Here is a 21300-nt window from a genome sequence, read left to right as displayed (position 1 = left end):
AAATTTTTGTTGGGAAAAAGAAGAAAGTAGGGGGGGGGGGGGGGGGTCTTAATTAGGTCTTAATTAGACCGAGAACCTAATTAAGTTGACTTTCTTACTTACCTACTCACTTAGGGTTACCTAATTTAGAGTCTTGGGAATGCACCGAAAAGCTGTCTAATAAACCTGACATTGCTTTTGTAATTTTCTTTGGATAAAAGTGTCTGCTAAATCCATAAATGTAAATGAGAATGTCTGTTCTGAATGCAGTGAGTGCTTCGTCATTTGCTAGACAATCCTGGCAGAAATGCTGAGAACTATTGTTACCCAACACTAATTACGGGTAAGAACAATTTCCAGTAAATGTGTCTATTACTTAAGAAAAAAAATCATTTAATTTCAGTGCATCACTGAGATTATTGTGAATTAAAGCCAATTATCATTATTAGCATATTATTTACATGAAATATAAGTGTAATATTGTTTTACAGAAGTATTTATATTTGATGCTAAAGACATAATAGACACTAGAAAAGGTCACTGAAAGTGTCCCCCTCCCAACTAGAGTTCCCCCTAGACCAGTTCAACTAGCAAAAACCTGTTGACCCTCCAGCTTAACCAGCAACCACATTGACCAGAAAGACCACACTGGCTGACAAGTTTATACGTTTTGTTTTCTAGAACAGCCCAAAACAGTACTAACCAGCACTTACCAGCATGATAATATATACTTATTATAGGATAATATTTATTGTATATATTGCTGAGTTATATTAGTAGGCTGCTTTGATGACTAGATTGCAGTGTGAACTCACCCACACATTGTTCTCCATGTTTCTGGTATCCAGGATTACACTGACAGGTGTAGGAGCCTCTGGTGTTATAGCAGATCTGGTCTGCATTGCAGGTGTGTAGGCTTTGAGAGCATTCATCTACATCTGCCCAAACACACACAATCACACAGGCTGATCAGTGCACTCCATGATTAAAGCAAGCTTTATAACATGAAATAGTATTTTATTAAAGCCATAAATTCAAATGCAGTTAATGGGAGCGGGTCATTGACAAGTATCATGAAATTAATTAACATGAAAAGTGGAACATTCAATTGGTAATCACTCCACATAGAACCCAAAGCCCAAAGTGTAGCTACAGACTGCTGGATTCAACCAGATTTACTGGATGGAAAGTGCTTTTCAGGTTTCTTGTCACTGCATGATGAATCAATGATTGCATCATTGGTTCAAATCCCAACATGGCTTTGGCCCTTTCTCGGCTCTCTTCTTCAAGGATTCTTCTGCCCTGAGTGACAGCTCGATGTTTATGTTATCCAGCTCTGAGGAAGTGGATATCGTCTCCATTAAGGCTGGAGATATGGAGGACTCACCACCCATATCCCCTGCTAATAAGGAGCTGGTGGAGGTTGTGACCCGTGTCATGACTAAGTTTAACATCAAAAGACCGGCAGAGAAGCAGGAAGTGTGCCACAAAAGCAAGTATTGACTGGCGTCAGGCCACCGACTTGTCTCTCTGGCCCACCAAGGAGACATCCTGAGTCATCGGCTGCTCCATGTCAGTACTGGTGGCCATGGAGAGACACCTTTGGCTCCTGCCAGAAGGCAGCCCCAGCCATCTACATCCAGCTCCTCATACAGGCAGCAACACTTTCCTTCAGATCCAAGGACTGGTTTGTCACGTTTATTCTAAAGGACGCATACTTCCACAGATCTATCCTTCCTCAACACAGGAAATTCCAGAGGTTTGCTTTCTAGGGCGAAGCATACCAATAGCACTACCCCCTCGCACCTTCATGAAGTACATGGATGCAGCACTGGCTCCTTTGAGACTCCAAGGCCATCCATGTACTCAATATTATCGATGACTGGCTGATTTCAGCAGTGGGTCTTGTGGCAGCAGCATCCAAGTGAACCCTTTTGGCCTGCAGCACATGAGTTACAGTGGTGGCTCAGAACTAAACCCATTCCACATGATAAATGTGATGCACAGATGCCTTCATTCCTTGGTGATGTGGAAGAAACCTTAGTCTCTGCCCCAGGGACCTGTGCTGGGGGCATCGTGTCATTGCAAGATGCTAATGACAGACACTTCCCTCATGGGCTGGGGAGCGGTCCTGGAGGGCTACTCAACTCAAGGTCTGTAGAGACAGCATCATCTCTCTTGGCACATTAATGATGATAGCTGTATTTCTAGCTCAAACGTTATTCCTCCTAAACCTCAGAGGCAACCACATCCTTGTCTGTATGATCAACATAAATCATTGGGGGTCTGTGGTTGTACCATCGATGCAGACAGGTGCACCAGGTCCTTCTATGGTCACAGGGCAAACTGTTTTCTCACAGAGCAGTTCACATTCCACATACCTCAATGTGGGAGCAGACAGCCTATTGAGGCAGGGGCTGAGGAAACTCCATTCCAAGATGGTGGAATTAATTAGGAGTAAGTTCAGCCAGGTGAAAGTAGATCTGTTCGCATCACTGTGGGTCTGACCCCTAACGGGGATCAGCTCCTGAACCATCTTAAACGCTAGAGCTCCTGCCATGAGGGTATCATACTCCTTCCAAGTGGAGGGTTTTCACCTCATGGTGCAGGGAATTGGACCCAGTTAACTGCCTAGTGGCTTCAGTGCAAGTGTTCCTCCAGAATTGTTTCTCTGTGGGTCTATCCCAGGGGTGCCCAAACTCGGTCCTGGAGGGCTGGTGTCCTGCAGAGTTTAGCTCCAGCTTGCCTCAACACACTTGCCTGGAAGTTTCTAGTATGCCTAGTAAGACCTTGATTAGCTGCTTCAGGTGTGTTTGATTAGGGTTGGAGCTAAACTCTGCAGGACACCGGCCCTCCAGGACCACGTTTGGGCACCCCTGGTCTATCCCCTTCCATTCTTAAGGTCTCATAGCTGTCTTCCAAGCCCTGTTACACAATGGGTCTTTGGGAACCACAATTTGATAACTCAGTTCCTTTGTGGCACTCGTAGAATGAAGCCTAACACTTTTTTGTAGATGAAGATTATTTTATATTATTTTATGAAGATTTATTATTTTCTCTGGGGATCTGGATCTGGTCCTACACTGTGGACCAGGCTACGTGCCTAAGGTACCATTGAATAACGCACCGTCTATGATTCTGCAGGCCACTGTCCTTTAGCTCCAACCCTAATGAAACACACCTGAACAAGCTCATCAATGTCTTCAGGATTACTAAGGCTACAGGCAGGTGAGATTTTTTCAGGGTTGGAGCTAAACTCTGCAGGACAGCGGCTAATTAGGACCGAACTTGCCTACCCCTGCTCTATGGGGAATGACTCAGTTTATTAATTAAACCATGGTTTCCCCAGAGGAACCTGTTTTGTACCAAGTGTCCTTTATAGCTTCCACGTCATTTTCATACTATTTGTGTGCTTATGTGATTGTCCATAACTTACTACTGACATAACAATAAATTGAACTTAATTTACATTATTTGACAGATTTAAATAAATTTTGTGAGAAATGCAAAACAACTTTTAAAACAAAACAATTTCATATTTATGTTTGTTTTTCAATGGAATAACAGTCCCTTTACATAGTTGGCATAGTAATAGCAGCAGACATGTGTGCATATAGACCCCAAGTATAGACCTCTGACTAAAGTGGCATTTTTCATTTTAATATTATTTTCATGGCATCCCTTGTCACAGCCATCACAGTTAATGCACACAAATGTAGTGCTCTTTGTAGGAGAATCCACGGCTCCCTGACCTGCCTTCATTTGTGACAGCCAGTTAACAATTGTGTCTGTCTTATATGTCAGCAACATTTGTCACTGCTGTGAAATAAAACCTTATTAAAACATCTGAATACAACCAGCCTAACTAGCAATAGCTTAACAACGAGCAAGCTGGTCTGGTGTTGGCATAAAATAGTCGTGCAAGGTCGAAAATGTATATATTCACAATTACACATTTAAAACATTAAACATCTTATAACATTATTTATGCAATTGAAACTGAAGAGTAAATACATTCATGCCACCTCTGAGCTGCATTAAACAGTCTGTGTAAATGCATCAACAATAAATTCCACCTAAGATAAAGCTTCTCTGCCACATCTGAGTGTAAAGATTTTCTTGATAATTATTTCATTTGATAGATAACAGTCCTGTGTCTTATTATTCTAATTATGCCCTTGTAAAGGTAAAAAAAAAATGCTCCTGGAAATTAATTTGTAATTGTAATTAATTTGTTGTTGCCTGTTCTTGTGATAGGCTATATGTAGAAATAATGAATGCTAAAAAGCGCGTTCTCTGTGAACTGGTAATTTTATGTTGAGTATTAAACATCTGCATTAGTATACGGGTATTGAATGAATGAATAAATAATGATTATCTACAGTATTGTTACGGAAATACCTGACTCAGAGACAGGATTAGCAGACAATACACACAGAGATTTTATTAACTGAAAAAATAGGGAGTAGCAATGGATAAGTATTAATGGAGCAATGCAATACTGGAGAATGAAGTGGTTTACTGGAGAATGAAGAGGTCTTTGCAGATGGAGGGGGGGATTGTGGATTCGCTGGAGTGCACACACTTCTCTGGGATGAAGACTTCATACTGGAAGTAATCGAATGAGAGAATCACAGGAGGTAAGTATGCTGGTAAGTGGTCCATACATCAACTAGTAGACCAGACAATGAGCTTGGGAGAAGTGTGTGCTTTTATACAGGAGCTGATGAGGGTGTTGACAAGGTGCAGGTGATCAGTATTCATGGGACTGTGAACTGAGTGAGGGAGTGACGGTGGAAACCTGGTGACATCGTGACAGTACACCCTCCATGGCCCGTTCCTGAGGGCCGAGGACCCTGACGGTCAGACTGGGGTGCATGGAAGTAGTGAGGAGATCAGGATCAAGGATATGATCTCTGGGGACCCAGGATCTTTCTTCAGGACCATATCCTTCCCAGTCTACTAGATATTCCAAGAGGCCACCACAGCGTCGGGAGTCCAAGATTTCCTTGACTGCGTAGGTGGTACCATCCTTCACTTTCATCAGAAGAGGGGCTCATAAGCGGGACAAGGCTCTGTGGAAGGATTAGAAACAGGATTATGTTATGGCTTGAGTAATGATACAGAAGGATAGGATGAGTGAATTCTGAAATGTGTAGGGAGTTGGAGCAGGTAAATGACAGTGGGTTAATCTGACAGATGATCTTGAAGGGGCCAATGTATCTGGGGCTCAGAATCAGAAGCAATCTTGTAGCAGTGAGAGGGTCCCATTGGCCCCTGGTCAGTGCCAAAATATGTATGTGTTGAATGGATCAGAGGAGCGCGTTGAGAGCGTTGAACATAGGTATAACCAGGAAGACACCCAGGCAGAGCTGGATTGGAGAAAACTCTCAGGAGACCATTGAATGGGACTTGGGATTTACTATGAGCTTAGAGGGAAGGATTGGCTCAGGAGCTTCAGGAGAATCATCAAGGGGGGCATCTTCCTTAACATTCTTAGAACCAGGTCTGTAGGGCATCTTAAAGTCAAATCTGGTAAAGAAGAATGCCCAATGGCTTGTCGAGGGTAAAGTCTCTTGGCTTCCCTGAGGTATTCCAGATTCTTATGATTGGTACGTACCATGAAGGGATGTCTGGAACCTTCCAACCAATGCCTCCATTCCTCCAGGGCGAGTTTGATAGCCAGCAGCTCTATATTCCTGATATCATTATTTCCTTTCCGCCAGGGTGTAATTTCCGGAGCAGAAGGTGCATTTCACAGGTCGCTGGAGAATTCATGGAAGGAGAGAGAGACATTCAGGGTAACAGGCTTCGCCCCACTTCAGGGCTTCTCCTGTTTTCCAGAATAGCACTGGGTTGTCTTTAATTAACCATGAATGCCCTGAGATGATGCCAGCGGTGGATTACTCCAGAACCAGGAAATCCAGGGATCCTTGATGGAGTTGGCCAAGCTGGAGCTGGATGGGTCCCACACGGAAATGCACATGACAGAAGCTGAGCAGTCTTCCTGTTACTGACTGGACTTGTTATTTGACTTCGATTGGTCTTCTTTTGAGTTGTAGTTGATGGCAGAGCTCCCCCGAGATAAAGTTGCCAGCTGACCCATAGTCGAGTAGGGTGAGTACTGAAACAGATATCACGAGCAGTAAGGGGGAATTCAGTGGTGAGTGGAGATGCATGAGAATTAGGAGTATGAATGAAACTCACCACAGGTCGAGGAGAACGGACAGGGCATACAGAGATGATATGCCATCATACTCCGCAGTACAAACAAAGACCCTGGACCAGCAGTCATTGCCGCTCAACGGGATAAACAAGCTTTGTCCTCAACCATGGGCTCCATACCTGGTTCTGGAGAGCTGGCATACTTTGGCTGTTCATGGTAGGAGGAGGACTGTTGGCCCTGTTGGTCTTCCATACAGGTCTGCATACAATGAGAAACACAGATGGAGAGTTGAAGGAAGCATTCGAGACTGATGGAATCATTGTAGGCAGCGAGATGCAGCCGCAACTTGGGTTCCAATCCCTGTCGGTAGGTGGTGAGGAGCGAGCTCTCATTCCCCCTACTAGCAGCTGCCAGAGTGCAAAAACAAAGATTATAATCTGTTACTGACATCTTTCCTTGTTTTAAGTGATACAATTGCTCACCCACAGATGAATAACTAAGCGATCTTCCAAACACTTCTCGGAAATGAGCTACGAAGCTGCTGAATGACTGGGTGACTGGGCCATCCTGGTTACAAATGGTTTCCGCGCACTGGAGCACTTGCCCCGATAACGGAGAGATGACAAAGGAGATCTTGGATTTCTCAGTGGGAAATTGGTGCAGCTGCATCTCGAGGGCCAGTGAGCATTGTAGAAAAAATCCATTGCAGCCCTCCTCCGAGCCAGAGTAAGGCACCAGGTTGGCCATAGGACTGACCACACAAACAGGTGCTGAAGGAAAGACTGGTGTGGTGATCAGTGTTGTTGTGGATGCTAAGGCCCGTCGCAGCAAATCCACAATCTCCTGAAACGGGTCCGTGGAACTCATGCTGCGGTATTTATTCTGGTCTTCTGTTATGGAAATACCAGACTCAGAGTAGAGGTCTGCACGGGCTTTAAGGTGAAGCCCGAACCCGGCCCATACCCGAGATCGTCTGACCCGACCTGACCCGAGCGGCACAGTTAAATTTAGAGCCCGAACCCGAAATCTTTTTTTTCCCCCCACAACGAATAGCCCATTTTAAAAAAATGCTGTATTTCACGATTGCATGCAACGGTCAGTAAACAAATACATGTAAAGAAACGCAATCATTAAGGCTCGGCCAGTTCACAAGGCAAAAGAAAAAACACTTACCAGTTATGAAAGTTTATGAACATCAGGTGCAGCGGTCACAAATATTCTGCCGAGTTTTTGAATGGTTGTATACGACAAGACAATAATTCTTCCATCGTGCAAATTATGGTCATTTTCGTCAGTTGAGGCTCGTTAGCATTCGGCCTGATTTAAATCAGACACAGAGATGCAGTGCGGTAAGATCGCATTTATTTGAATTAATTAGTTATATAATTTATTTGAATTAGCAGAGAGAGAGAGAGAGAGATAGATGAAAGTTGCGTGTGTGAACCTGCGTCTGCGCGCCTCTCTCTTCAAGCAAAGTGGCTTACTTCAAAAACAGTGATTTTACCCCCTCATTGCAGAGAAATATAACGTTGCGAGTCAGTAGCCTGTCGAAGCTATTTTACTAATAAAAGTTTCCGTGCTGTGTTGTCGTGTGCAATAATGTGTGTGCGTGTGTCTATGAAAGCAGCATACTTAGTCTGCATGTAGTTTTAGTTTAACTATAAACCCGAGCCCGAGCCCGACCCGAACCAGAAGCTATTCGTTAAACATGAACCTGAACCCGACCCGAAAGTATTTCGGGACCCGTCGGGTTCGGGTCGGGTAGCAGACTTCTAACTCAGAGACAGGATTAGCGGGCTATACACACAGTGATTTTATTAACACAGAAAGTGGGTGAGTAGCAATGGGTAAGTAGTAATGGACCAATGCAATACTGGAGAAGGAAGAGGTTTACAGTCTTTGAGAATTGTGTGCACTCCAGCGAATCCACATGCAGTGATGAAGACTTGGACGAGTAGACACACAATAGAGGACGTTGAAGACACAGGGGGAATGCTGGAGGTAATCGCAGGAGATAATCTCAGGTGGTAAGTAGGCAGGTAAGTGGTCCGTATACCAATGAGTAGACCAGACAATGAGCTGGGGAGAAGTGTGTGCTTTTATACAGGAGCTGATGAGGGTGCTGACAAGGTGGAGGTGTAGGTGATCAGTATTCAGGGGACTGTGAACGGAGTGAGGAAGTGACGGTGGACTAATTTTTATAAAAAAGAGGGGTGTCCTTTTTTCAGTTGAGTACATGCCACCCAAAATGTCAGTGCAGGGCCCCGAATATCAGTTTGCATATATATATATAAAAAAAATTGCCTTTACTGAAATGATAATATTATGTTATGGCTTTTTATCCATTTTTAATGCTGGGGAAAAAAAATTCTGAAATGTATGTTTCTTGTTTACTGACTCAAAATAACTTTTTAGTTTAGAAACTTTTCAAAGAAAATCCGAAAATGTAGCACTAACTGCACTGTTTGCTGAAAATCAATGATTGGAAAATAAAAGAGTTCTCTTACCCAGCCTATAATTGAGACTAATGCTACCACAAATACTGTTGTTGTGTTAAGAACAATGGCTTACCGTGGCAGTAGTTTTGCTCATCCAAGGTAAAGCCCAGCAAGCACTGTTTGGCTCCAGCTGCTACACCTCTATGGTTTGACTGGGTGCGAGTTTGAGGGGTCTGTGGGTTAGTGGGGTTCAGCGGGTTAAGGGGGGTTTGGGGAATAGGGTCTGTGCGCTGGGATGATTCGTCTCCATTAGTGACAAAAATCTGGGCATTCTGAGGGAGGCAGAGGTAGCCGCCATAGTGGTTTATGCACTTCATACCTCCTTTGCAGGCATCAGAGACAATGGCACACTAAAAAAAATTGCCTTTACTGAAATGATAATATTATGTTATGGCTTTTTATCCATTTTTAATGCTGGGGGAAAAAAATTCTGAAATGTATGTTTCTTGTTTACTGACTCAAAATAACTTTTTAGTTTAGAAACTTTTCAAAGAAAATCCGAAAATGTAGCACTAACTGCACTGTTTGCTGAAAATCAATGATTGGAAAATAAAAGAGTTCTCTTACCCAGCCTATAATTGAGACTAATGCTACCACAAATACTGTTGTTGTGTTAAGAACAATGGCTTACCGTGGCAGTAGTTTTGCTCATCCAAGGTAAAGCCCAGCAAGCACTGTTTGGCTCCAGCTGCTACACCTCTATGGTTTGACTGGGTGCGAGTTTGAGGGGTCTGTGGGTTAGTGGGGTTCAGCGGGTTAAGGGGGGTTTGGGGAATAGGGTCTGTGCGCTGGGATGATTCGTCTCCATTAGTGACAAAAATCTGGGCATTCTGAGGGAGGCAGAGGTAGCCGCCATAGTGGTTTATGCACTTCATACCTCCTTTGCAGGCATCAGAGACAATGGCACACTCATCAATATCTGTTCATGAACATGGAGAGAAAACTGGCATTATGCTTTAGAATCACTTTCTCAGAGACATGAAAATAGGCAAAAGGGCAACTGTTGGCCATAAAAGGCCAGAGAGAGAATATGATATCAACAGTATTATTTTATTACCTTTGCATACCTCTTTAATGGGATCATATTCATAGCCTTCTGTGCACTGCTGTGAGGAAAACAAAAAAGATCACTATATAACAACGTTTTATGTGTCAATTTAAAAATATATATATAAGCAGCAACAACAAAACTATATACTCAATAATATGTATTATTTATAGTTTTATGTAAATACACTTGCCGTATATGATACAGGCTCTTCTGCCTCTTGAGAAACAGCACTGGCAGCAACTGTCATTACCAGGTAGATTTCCAACATCATGATGGTTCTACATGGGTTAACAAATCAAAACAACAACATAACACCTAGTGACATCACTGCTGAACATGTGAGACATGTGAGATCACATCTGCCTTCATTGGCTCAACTCCAGTCAGAGCTCATGCAGTTCACATACCTCTCTAGAAATGTCTTTTAAAGTGCTACTGAAAATATAACCATTTAAAATGCAGTTACAAGCAGCCATCAAACACTTAGAACAATGCATTTAGTTCAAACCAGCAGCCTAAAGTTACATACTTTACGTTAATACACAGTAACCCGAGCACTGAAATACAACGTGTGATCTGTTATTGCACAGGGTCTGTTTCATGATTTCATGGTTTAACACTCACTTCTATTAAATTACATTCTAAATCATAATGTTTGTGCATAATAAAATGAACAAACAAAATGTTATTATAGCTCATAAAATACTTGTCAATATTCATGTACTGTAGAGTATGATATACTAGACAACATACTATAAAACTCCTCTCACCTGCTGTAAGAAGCGTCAGGAGTTTGGAGCTCAGTCCTGTGGATGATGAGGGTTTGATGTCTGTATCGGAATGTCAGAGATGTTTGAGGAACACTTCATGACGCCAGCATCACTGCAGGAATGTGGGGAACAGGTTGTTTCCCGCTGCAGGAGTTTGATGTGTTTGTTTGGTGGGCTCCGGGAAGGGCAGGATGTGGCTCCCCCCACAGGTTCTTTAATAAACTCACTGATGCCAGGCATTGTGCTTATATTATAATAAACCAGGTTATAGTGTCAACGTCATATTGTTTTACAGTTTTAATGCATTAGTTGTAAATGTCCTCTATCTGAGCTGTATACTTCTGGAACACTCCCTTTATAGCATTTCCTACAAACTCAAAGCATTTTTTTCTTCCTCTTGAAGGATTTTGTTATGTCTTCATTTTATTGTAAAGTGAGCTGTGGGAAAGGTGCTTTAGAAATATAACGATATTATTATTATTATTGGACAAAGTGATCGAATGTAAACAAGTAAATGTCCACAGTGAAGAACTGATTGATTTTCCTCACTTTGCATTGGATTTGATATAAATCAAAAAAACATTAAAAAAAAATGTAATTAGGGGTTTGTGATGCATGTGCAACTTGATGCATGAGCAATCTTTCTTGATGTAATCAGTTTATTAACAGGCCCATCTATATGTTTTCTTATTACATTCAAAAACCCTTATAATATAAAACTCCTTTACTCTTAAAAAAAAACATTTTATGATTTGATGTATTTATCATACATGTGCAATGTTAGAAATAATGATTCAGGCACTAAATATGGAGTTTAAGTCCAAAAAGATCCAGTCAAAACATAAGAACAACCCAAAAAAACAGGCAACCAAATCCAAAATGTAATCAAATAAAAACAAGAACTGCAGATTAGAGCCATAATCAAACATACAATGTCAGGAAACGCAGGAAACGCAGCTCAGCTAATGAGAATGTGCAGTGAGTGAATGAACGGTCCGGTCATTTGGACATACAAACAGGAAATGAAGCATAGGTGATGGAAATGAGGGCGTGAGAACCAGTCAGTGTGATCAGCTCATACGGAAGGCTCACAGGTCTCAATGAGTCCAAACAAACACATACTGTTTTCTACTGACTCCTGACACCCGGAAACTATTCACAACATTCTCCTCTCTACTCTCTCTGCCCTCCACCATATCACACTTCCTCTCTGACTGTTGATGACTTTGCCAGCTATATAATTATTAAGATGGCATCCATCAGCAACCAGTTCTCTACAACCAACCTTCACCCACACATTTCCACTCTTCTTTCTCACCCCTCAAACAGAGCTTTTTGAACACACTCTCACAAGTGGATAAATTATAAAATGCAGCTTCACGTTGTAGTGTGAACTACTGGAGGTTTTCGAAAATGATGATGCAATGTCAATTCAAGTTTATTTGTATAGCGCTTTTCATGATACAAATCGTTGTAAAGCAACTTTACAGAAAATTAAGTTTCTACAATATATTTAGTAGTAGCTTATCAGTGATGACTGTCAGTTAATGTACATATGGCCAGGGTTTAAACTGGGCCGGGGCCGTCAGGGGCTGAGCCCCGGCACATAGACTCCTAGGGCTCGACATTAACGCCAGACAAATAACATGATTGAAAACATCGGTAACCAAAAATAACTATGTAAACACCAAAACGCAAGTATTATTTTGATTTTATTACATTTAGAGTAAGTGGCGAATAATGTATATAGCTACTGTATAGAATGCATCTATTGACAGTATAAGGTTGCGCTGCTGAGGTGAGGCTCACGCAGTCTCTCCGGGAGAAATCAAAACACGCAACACTAAGAAACTCAGCATCCTGAGGTAAAAATTCAAAATGGAAATTTTTTATATTTAAAATAGTTAGTTAGGCAACATCACACAACATTTTCACCATTACGACTCTCTAATAGTTCTATAAACAGTTCAATAAGCAAATACAATAATATTAGGTCACTTACATTTTAGGCGGAACACAGCGCATCTCACAGCAACCAGCCGATTCATTGCTGATTGATTCCGTGTTTTAATCGAAGTGGTTGAATCAAAGTTTCATTAGCCCATGTATAAACATCTGATGAATTTGCCTTTTGAACGAATCGTTTGAATGAACGACTCAATGACTTATTCATTAAACGCTCACTACTGGCACCTACTGGTGTTTTAATTTCATTGAAAAGTATCATTTCCACCATCATTTCTTGTTTGTATATTCAAAAATATTCAAAATAATCTCATAATGATTTTATTACATTTAGAGTAAGTGGCGAATAATGTATATAGCTACTGTATAGAATGCATCTATTGACAGTATAAGGTTGCGCTGCTGAGGTGAGGCTCACGCAGTCTCTCCGGGAGAAATCAAAACACGCAACACTAAGAAACTCAGCATCCTGAGGTAAAAATTCAAAATGGAAATTTTTTATATTTAAAATAGTTAGTTAGGCAACATCACACAACATTTTCACCATTACGACTCTCTAATAGTTCTATAAACAGTTCAATAAGCAAATACAATAATATTAGGTCACTTACATTTTAGGCGGAACACAGCGCATCTCACAGCAACCAGCCGATTCATTGCTGATTGATTCCGTGTTTTAATCGAAGTGGTTGAATCAAAGTTTCATTAGCCCATGTATAAACATCTGATGAATTTGCCTTTTGAACGAATCGTTTGAATGAACGACTCAATGACTTATTCATTAAACGCTCACTACTGGCACCTACTGGTGTTTTAATTTCATTGAAAAGTATCATTTCCACCATCATTTCTTGTTTGTATATTCAAAAATATTCAAAATAATCTCATAATAGTATTTAATGCAGTTGTATTTTTCTGTGTAAGTTATTTAATTTGATAACGTATAGATAATCACATTATTATAATTGAATTTATAGATCAAATGTAAGAATCTGAAATGAAAGTTTTAATGAGGTTAGGGAGAAAATGCCCTCTATAAAGGTAAAAAAAAAATGCCCATAGATAAAATATAAAAACACGCAGATTTATATGTCACAGCTGATAGAAAGCTGATGAGAATATTGCTTCAGAATAAATCATATTTGCAAAACACAAAACACACACACACACACACACACACACACACACCACATCCAGCAGAAATATGTAAAAAATGCCCATAGATAAAATATAAAAACACGCAGATTTATATGTCACAGCTGATAGAAAGCTGATGAGAATATTGCTTCAGAATAAATCATATTTGCAAAACACAAAACACACACACACACACACACACACACACATAACATCCAGCAGAAATGTACGGAAAATCAATTGAAGACATAATCAAACAGACGATGAACACTATTAACATCAATTATTATATGAAACACGCAAACATTCATTATCAGTAAACAGCCAAATCAAATGCAAATTAAACAGCTTAACTTACATAATAATATTATTAGAAAATATGGGATTTGTTTCCACTGTTATGCTGATGATACTAAACTATATATTTCAACGAGACCAGATGAAACTTCTAAATTATCTAAACTCACGGAGTGTGTTAAAAATGTAAAAGATTGGATGACCAATAGTTTTCGCTTATTAAATTCGGATCAGACAGAGATAGTACTTATTGGACCAAAAAACAGCACACGGAATCTCTTGGATTACAATTAGCAACTAGACGGATGTACGGTTACTTCCTCTACAATCAAAAATCTGGGTGTTATATTAGATAGCAACTTGTCTTTTGAAAATCATATTTCCCATGTTACAAAAACAGCATTCTTCCATCTTAGAAACATTGCCAAGCTACGAAACATGATACCTGTTTCTGATGCAGAAAAGCTAGTTCATGCATTCATGACCTCTAGACTGGACTATTGTAATGCACTGCTAGCTGGTTGTCCTGCATCTTCAATAAACAAGCTACAGGTAGTCCAAAATGCAGCGGCTAGAGTCCTTACCAGGTCAAGAAAATATGATCATATTACCCCAATTTTACAGTCTCTGCACTGGCTACCTGTTAAGTTCCGTATCAGTTACAAAATATTATTACTTGCCTATAAGGCCCTTAATGGGTTAGCTCCTGCGTACCTAACTAGTCTTCTACCACGCTACAATCCATCACGCTCCCTAAGGTCGCAAAATTCTGGACTTTTGGTAGTACCTAGGATATCAAAGTCCACTAAAGGAGGTAGAGCTTTTTCGCATTTGGCTCCCAAACTCTGGAATAGCCTTCCTGATACCGTTCGGGGTTCAGACACTCTCTCTCTGTTTAAATCTAGATTAAAGACACATCTCTTTGGCCAAGCATTCAAATAATGCATCTCATAATCTTTTACTGCAGTCATACTCTTTTACTGCAGTTATATCTAATCAAATGCACATTATTATTCGTTAGTTTGGGTTACACAAATCATTTTTGCTTGGTTGGAACAGCAGCTACGCTAATTATGTTTGTATTTGTTTCTCTGTCTTTTGCCACGGGATTAACATCCCGTGGTAACTAGGATTTACACAAGCTTCAGTCTGGATCCAGAACACCTGAGAAGAGATGATGCAACCCCTCAGAGGACCTCAGATGATGCCAACCCTGAAACAACTTACAGAACTACCACATTTTGCTATAAGTTTGATTGCATCATATAATAATTGCTGTTAATAGTGTTCATCGTCTGTTTGATTACGTCTTTAATTGATTTTTCCGTACATTTCTTTAGTACAGTTTATTAACTGACAGTCACCACAGATAAGCTACTACTAAATATTGTAGAAACCTAATTTGCTGTAAAGTTGCTTTGCAACGATTTGTATCGTGAAAAGTGCTGAAACAAATAAACTTGAATTGAATTGAATAATATCAGGGCTCATTTGCACAATGAACTTCAGTCTATCGACTCCTGTGTATAATGACAAGTCCACAGTACCCCTCTTACTAATGCAATAAGATGCCCGTAGTTACTAACCTTGTGGAACAACGAATGTAATAATTGTACAGTGCTTTTCAGTAGGCATATATAGTAGCTTCGCATTTTCGCCCTGCCATGCGAAGAGGTCAGTAGCGACCGCTTGCCATGGGCTCTTTGGAATTGGGTGTGCAATCATCAGTTCTCGCTGGTTGGAGTTAAGGTGTGCAAGACAAATGGAGCAGTTTTGTACAATTTCCTCTATTTGCTTGCTCATGCACGGCCAGAATATGACATCCCTTGCTCGCTGGTTACTTTTTTCCACATGCATGTGGCCAGTGTGTATCTTTTCTAGCATGCTAGGTCTCAGACTGTGTGGTATGATTATTTTTTCACTTTTTAGCAAGATGCCATTGGCGAACAAGAGCTCGTCCCTGTGATTCCAATATTCACCAGCGATGGGCAGCTTCGTCACGTCTCTGGCCATCCTGCTTGGGTTATCAGTCTTAAGGCTGCGAGCTGGGGGTCCTGTTTCGTCGCCTCACACAGCTCCGCAAGTTTGCTGTCTGACACCGGTAAGTTGCTGACTACGGCGTGCACTTGTGCCTCCATTCCTTCGTTTAACGATGCGTCGTGGTAAGCAACGGATTTCCTAGACAGCGTGACGGCAACAGGTATTTCTTTTCCTGGTTTGTGAATCAACGTGAGGTTGTATTTCTGCAGCTGTAGACTCATGCACTGTAGGCGTGGTGGGGCGGCAGAAAGTGGTTTCTTGAGTATGGACTCCAAAGGTTTGTGGTCCAATTCTACGATGAATTCTCTCCCATATAGGTACTGGTGAAATCGTTTACATCCAAACAGAATGGCGTAAAGTTCTTTTTCTATTTGTGCATAGTTCTGCTCCATTTCCGTGAGCGATTTGGATGCATAAGAGATCGGTTTTCCTTTTTGCAAAAGAACCAGACCCAAGCCTTTTTAGACACATCCACCTGCAGTTGCAGTGCTTCATTTGGGTTGTAGTATGCCAGTACCGGCCTCTCGTGATCAAGTCCTTGATCTGTTGGAAGGCAGCACTGTGCATTTCGTCCCATGTAAATTCATTGCCTTGTTTCAGCATCTGGCGCAATGGTGCGTTTATCTCTGCCAGTCTCGGGGCAAATCATGACAGATAATTGATCATACCCTGTATGGTTCCTAGTTCCGATTTGTTTTGTGGTGGTTCCATTTCTTTTATGGCTTTAATTTTCTTTTGGTCCGGGTTGATGCCGTCGTGCGTCAGTCTATGTCCAAAGTAGCTGACTTCAGGTACGCAGATGGTGCTTTTTTCGGGGTTCCGGTGGATGCATCTTTTTCTTGTTCTTTGAAGCATTGTAAGTAGGTTTTTATCGTGGTCCTCCTTTGTGTGTCCGTACACTAAGATGTCATCTACTATAGCTGCTACTCCAGACAGCCCCTCATATGTCTCGTCTATTTTCCTCTGGAACTCGTCCTGCGCAAAGACTATTCCGAATGGCAGACGAAGGAACCGGTATCGTCCGAAAATCGTGTTAAACGTTGTAAGCTTAGATGACTCTTTTGCCAACTTGATGGCCCAGTACCCGATCTTGCGTCTAATACACTTTAGTATTCTGCACCTGAGAGTCTGGAAAATACGTCATCCAAAGTCGGTAGTGGATAATGCGGCCGTTTTATTGCCTTGTTTAGGTTGCGTGGATCGAGGCATATACGGAGTTCTCCAGTGCAGGGTTTTTCCACTACGACTAAGGCATTGACCCAGTCTGTCAGTTCAGTTACCTTCTCGATTTTTCCTTGATGCTCCATTCTATTTAATTCCTCCTTCAAGCGTCCGCGCAAGGTGAATGGAATTTTTCGTGGCGGGTATACTACTATGATACTAGAATATTACTGGATATACTGGTATACTACTGGAATGGCAGCTGGGTCAAGGTGTATTTTACACTCACCTGGGAATTCCCCTATTCCTGCGAACACATCAGCGAATTCACTAATCAGGTCGTTGTTCTGTCATACTTGTTTGTACGGAGAGGACCAGTTTTATCAAATCCATTTCTAGGCACGCTTTAAGTTCTAGTATTGGTAGCGCTTGGGTGTCAACGACGTAAAATTCCTGCATGGTTTTGGTCTGGTTGTGTTTGCACTGGAGTTGGCAGGTTCCTTTTACAGATAGGGTTTCTCCTCTGTATCTTGATAGTTTTCGTCTTCCTGGTTTTAGTTGACTGAGGCTTGTGACATCTCTAATTTTGTTTTCTGGGATTATGTTTACTTGTGCCCCATTGTCAAATTTAAATCTTATTTTGTGTAGATTCAAACCTACTTCAATTTCGGCAAAAGCTTGCTCGTTTACCACTATACTGTATTCTTCATTTATAGTGTCAATGAAGAATTCCTGTATTGTTTCACAATTGGGCTCAGTGTCGTTACTTACAGTGTGCACTGTTTTTTATTTCCAAGGCTGTTGCGACTTGCAAGCCTTGGCGAAGTGGTTTGGTTTCCCGCACTTCTTACATTGTCTACCCATCGCTGGGCATTTCTCCTTATCCCGGTGCACCTGCGCGCATCGTCCGCATGTCATAGATTTTGTACTGTCTTGCTCAGCTTTGAAGGCAGTTTTCACACGACTTTGCCAGTTGCCTCGTTTAAACACAGCATGCGCGACTTGTGGCGTCTGAGCTGCACTGTGTGGTCCGGCCATATATTTTAGTTGACCTTGTGCTACTTCGTGAGATCGTGCTTTGTCTATGGCTCTTAGTTTAGCAGTTTTTCTTTCACTTTTGCGGAGTTTATGGCAAAGACTATTCTGTCCCTTACCATCTCGTCTGCATTAGTGTACCCCCAGTCTTTAACAATTTCAGTTCTGTTACAAAATTGTCAAAACTCTCACCATCCGCTTGCACTTTCTCGTGGAATTTGTACCTTTGCGAAAATTTGGTTTTTCTTCGGCATCACGTATGCTTCAAATCTGTCGTAGTATGTGCTTAGAAGTTTTGCATTTTCTTCAGTCAATGTCCAGGTATTATAAATGTCTCGCCCTTTCTCCCCTACCCACAGCAGGAGATAACTGCAGTGTTCCTCTTCCGATTTTTCATGGAGTGGGCCCTTGAACATCAGCTCAGCATATTGTCGGAATCTGTCAGGCAAATCCAGGGAATCCCAGTCCATCCTGGGCATCGGCATGCCAGCAGAGTCCATCTTCTCTTCCTGTGAGTTCTTTTAGTTTTCTGACACCATGTAATGCTTTTCTGTTCACTCCATCGTGAAATATTATAAAATTAATCACAATTCAGAGACACCATGCAGTACGTGTCACACATTACGTGGGTCTCTTTATTATTATCCTTACACGTCACTTCCTGTGACCATCAGCTTTATGGGTAATGCAGTTTCACATATAACGGTGATACTAATCATTACAGATTGAGTTGCCCAAGATGTGGTACAGAGGTAGGAAAATATTTGACTGATTATTTCCTTTATTGTTCTCTTTTGGAAATTTAGGCATCATAAGGACACAGTATAATGCCTGTTACTTATATTAAATAAAATCTTGTTAAAAAGACTAAATAAATGGAATTTTAATAAGCAGAAAATGCTGCAAAAGATTCATCTCAACAACTTGAGTAAAACAAAAATCAAAATGGAGATACAGTTGCTTTAGTAGCAAAAAAATACCACAAAAACCCCACAAAATTGCTTGAGAGCCAGGTATACTTTGCGAATGGCATGGCATACAGCACTTTTCACTAGGTTCCCTTCATCTCCAATGGTGTACAAGGTGCTACTCGCAAAGAATCTCAAGGTGATGCACATTGTCACTGGGGAAGTTAAAGCCTGGCTTTATTTAATAATTAATTTGTGAGAAAAAAACTCTATAAGAAAACTATCACATTGCGCTAAAGGATCCTGTCTATCCTGCGATGTCCGTTGAATTCTGAAAGCTCTTCATATTATTTGTGCACCTTCTGCAACAGGTTGCTCTCATAAAAAAATGACAGGCTGTTACGTTGAGGCAAATACGAGCTGAGGTGAGAATCTAAATGTAGCAAGATTTATTAAAGAAAACAAGCACAAAAAAAAGAAGAAGATAATCCAATCATGGTACAAATCCAGCTCAGGCAAATTCAAACAAGAAACTAAATAAAAGACAAGGCAAACATAACAGCTACACAAGTGACCGACAATGACAATGAACAACAAATCACTACTGAAGACTAGATTGGAGCTGGCAACTAGGGTGGACCTGGAGGCCAGGGTGGAGCCGGTGGTATAGGCATCCCAGGCGGTGTTAGAGATCAGGGTGGAGCTGGCAGAGCAGGGGGTCAGGGCGGAGCTGGAAACCAGGGTGGAGCCGGCAGAGCAGGAAGCTGGGACGGAGCCTCTTCACAACATGGCCACCACTCCTGAGCCTCGTCCTGTCATGGCCGCCAAGCTAGAGTCCTAAGCTATCATGGCAGCCATGCCAGAGTCCTCAGCTGTCATTGCTGCCACACCAGAGTCCGCAGCCATCATGACCACCACGTCAGAGTCTCCAGCTGTCATGCCCACCATGCTAGAATCTTCAAAGTATACCACTGGGCATGGAAGGATGATTTCCAGTGTGGGGGACCCACCACTTATGTTGGTGCGAGCGGCCAGCATCCCCGTCTCTGCACTCTCAAGCCCTGCAGATTCTAGTACTCTAGTACACAATGGTCCCAGAAGTCCTTCTGCCTTCGGCTGCACTTCCTGTGATGACTATCACCATCTTATGTGTGTGGGATGCACACACTTCTCCTGACCTCTGAACACACTGCCTATCTTGTCACGTCCACAGAGGCCATCCCTGAACCCTTTGCCTGTCCAACTCCATCTGCTCTGCCATGGGGATCTTCAGTCCTATCTTCTGCTCCGCCGTGGTTTCTTCAGTCCTGTCAGCTCTGTCCCACCTTCCTGCTGTGTTGGCTCTGCCCTGGTCTCCAGCTCTGCCATGGATTCCAGCTCCGCCCTGGCCTCCTGCTCTGCCAGCTTCAACCTGGTCTCCAGCTCCATCAGTTCCACCTAGGTCTCTGGCTCCACCCTGCCTCCCTGGTCCACCTCTATCTCCAGATTCACTTCCACCTCACAGACCTGGCCCACAGGGGGGTTCTGTTGTAACCTACAGTGGTGTGAAAAAGTGTTTAATAAGTGATTTCTTATTTTTTTTGCATGTTTGTCACACTTTAATGTTTCAGATCATCAAACAAATTTAAGTATTAGTCAAAGATAACACAAGTAAACACAACATGTAGTTTTTAAATGAAGGTTATTATTATTAAGGGAAAACTAAATTCAAAACTACATGGCCCTGTGTGAAGAAGTGTTTGCCCCCTTGTTAAAACTGTGGTTTATAATACCTGAGTTAAATTTCTCTAGCCACACCCAGGCCTGATTACTGCCACACCTGTTCGCAATCAAGAAATCTCTTAAATATGACCTGCCTGACAAAGTGAAGTAGACCAAAAGATCCTCAAAAGCTAGACATCATGCCGAGATCCAAAGAAATTCAGAAACAAATGATAAAGAAAATAATTGAGATCTATCAGTCTGTAAAAGGTTATAAAGCCATTTCTAAAGATTTGGGACTCCAGCAAACCACAGTGAGAGCCATTATTCACAAATGGCAAAAATATGGAACAGTGGAGAACCTTCCCAGGAGTGGCCGGCCGACCAAAATTACCCCAAGAGCACAGCGACGACTCATCCAAGAGGTCACAAAAGACCCCACAACAACATCCAAAGAACTGCAGGCCTCACTTGCCTCAGTTAAGGTCAGTGTTCATAACTCCACCATAAGAAAGAGACTGGGAAAAAACGGTCTGCATGGCAGAGTTCCAAGACAAAAACCGCTGCTGAGCAAAAAGAACAAAGGCTCGTC

At 41.8% G+C, this 21300-nt stretch overlaps 1 protein-coding gene across 1 annotated transcript in view; it reads right to left on the bottom strand.

Moving 5' to 3' along the window:
- Positions 1 to 10573, bottom strand: part of efemp1 (EGF containing fibulin extracellular matrix protein 1) — a 24241-nt gene extending 13668 nt beyond the window's left edge. Inside the window, exons 1-5 of the mRNA XM_016241854.1 lie at positions 10465 to 10573; positions 9885 to 9972; positions 9701 to 9749; positions 9275 to 9562; positions 795 to 917 (exon numbers count right to left, since the gene is read on the bottom strand). Of these exons, the coding sequence (XP_016097340.1) occupies positions 795 to 917; positions 9275 to 9562; positions 9701 to 9749; positions 9885 to 9965 (541 nt within the window). The 5' untranslated portion in view covers positions 9966 to 9972; positions 10465 to 10573. The remainder of the gene's footprint in view (positions 1 to 794; positions 918 to 9274; positions 9563 to 9700; positions 9750 to 9884; positions 9973 to 10464) is intronic.
- Positions 10574 to 21300: the final 10727 nt, after the last annotated feature.

This window comes from Sinocyclocheilus grahami, unplaced genomic scaffold (genome assembly GCF_001515645.1).
Source record: "Sinocyclocheilus grahami isolate Dianchi unplaced genomic scaffold, SAMN03320097.WGS_v1.1 scaffold636.1, whole genome shotgun sequence".
Classification (NCBI taxonomy): domain Eukaryota; kingdom Metazoa; phylum Chordata; class Actinopteri; order Cypriniformes; family Cyprinidae; genus Sinocyclocheilus; species Sinocyclocheilus grahami.
This window is presented reverse-complemented; position numbering and strand designations above follow the sequence as displayed.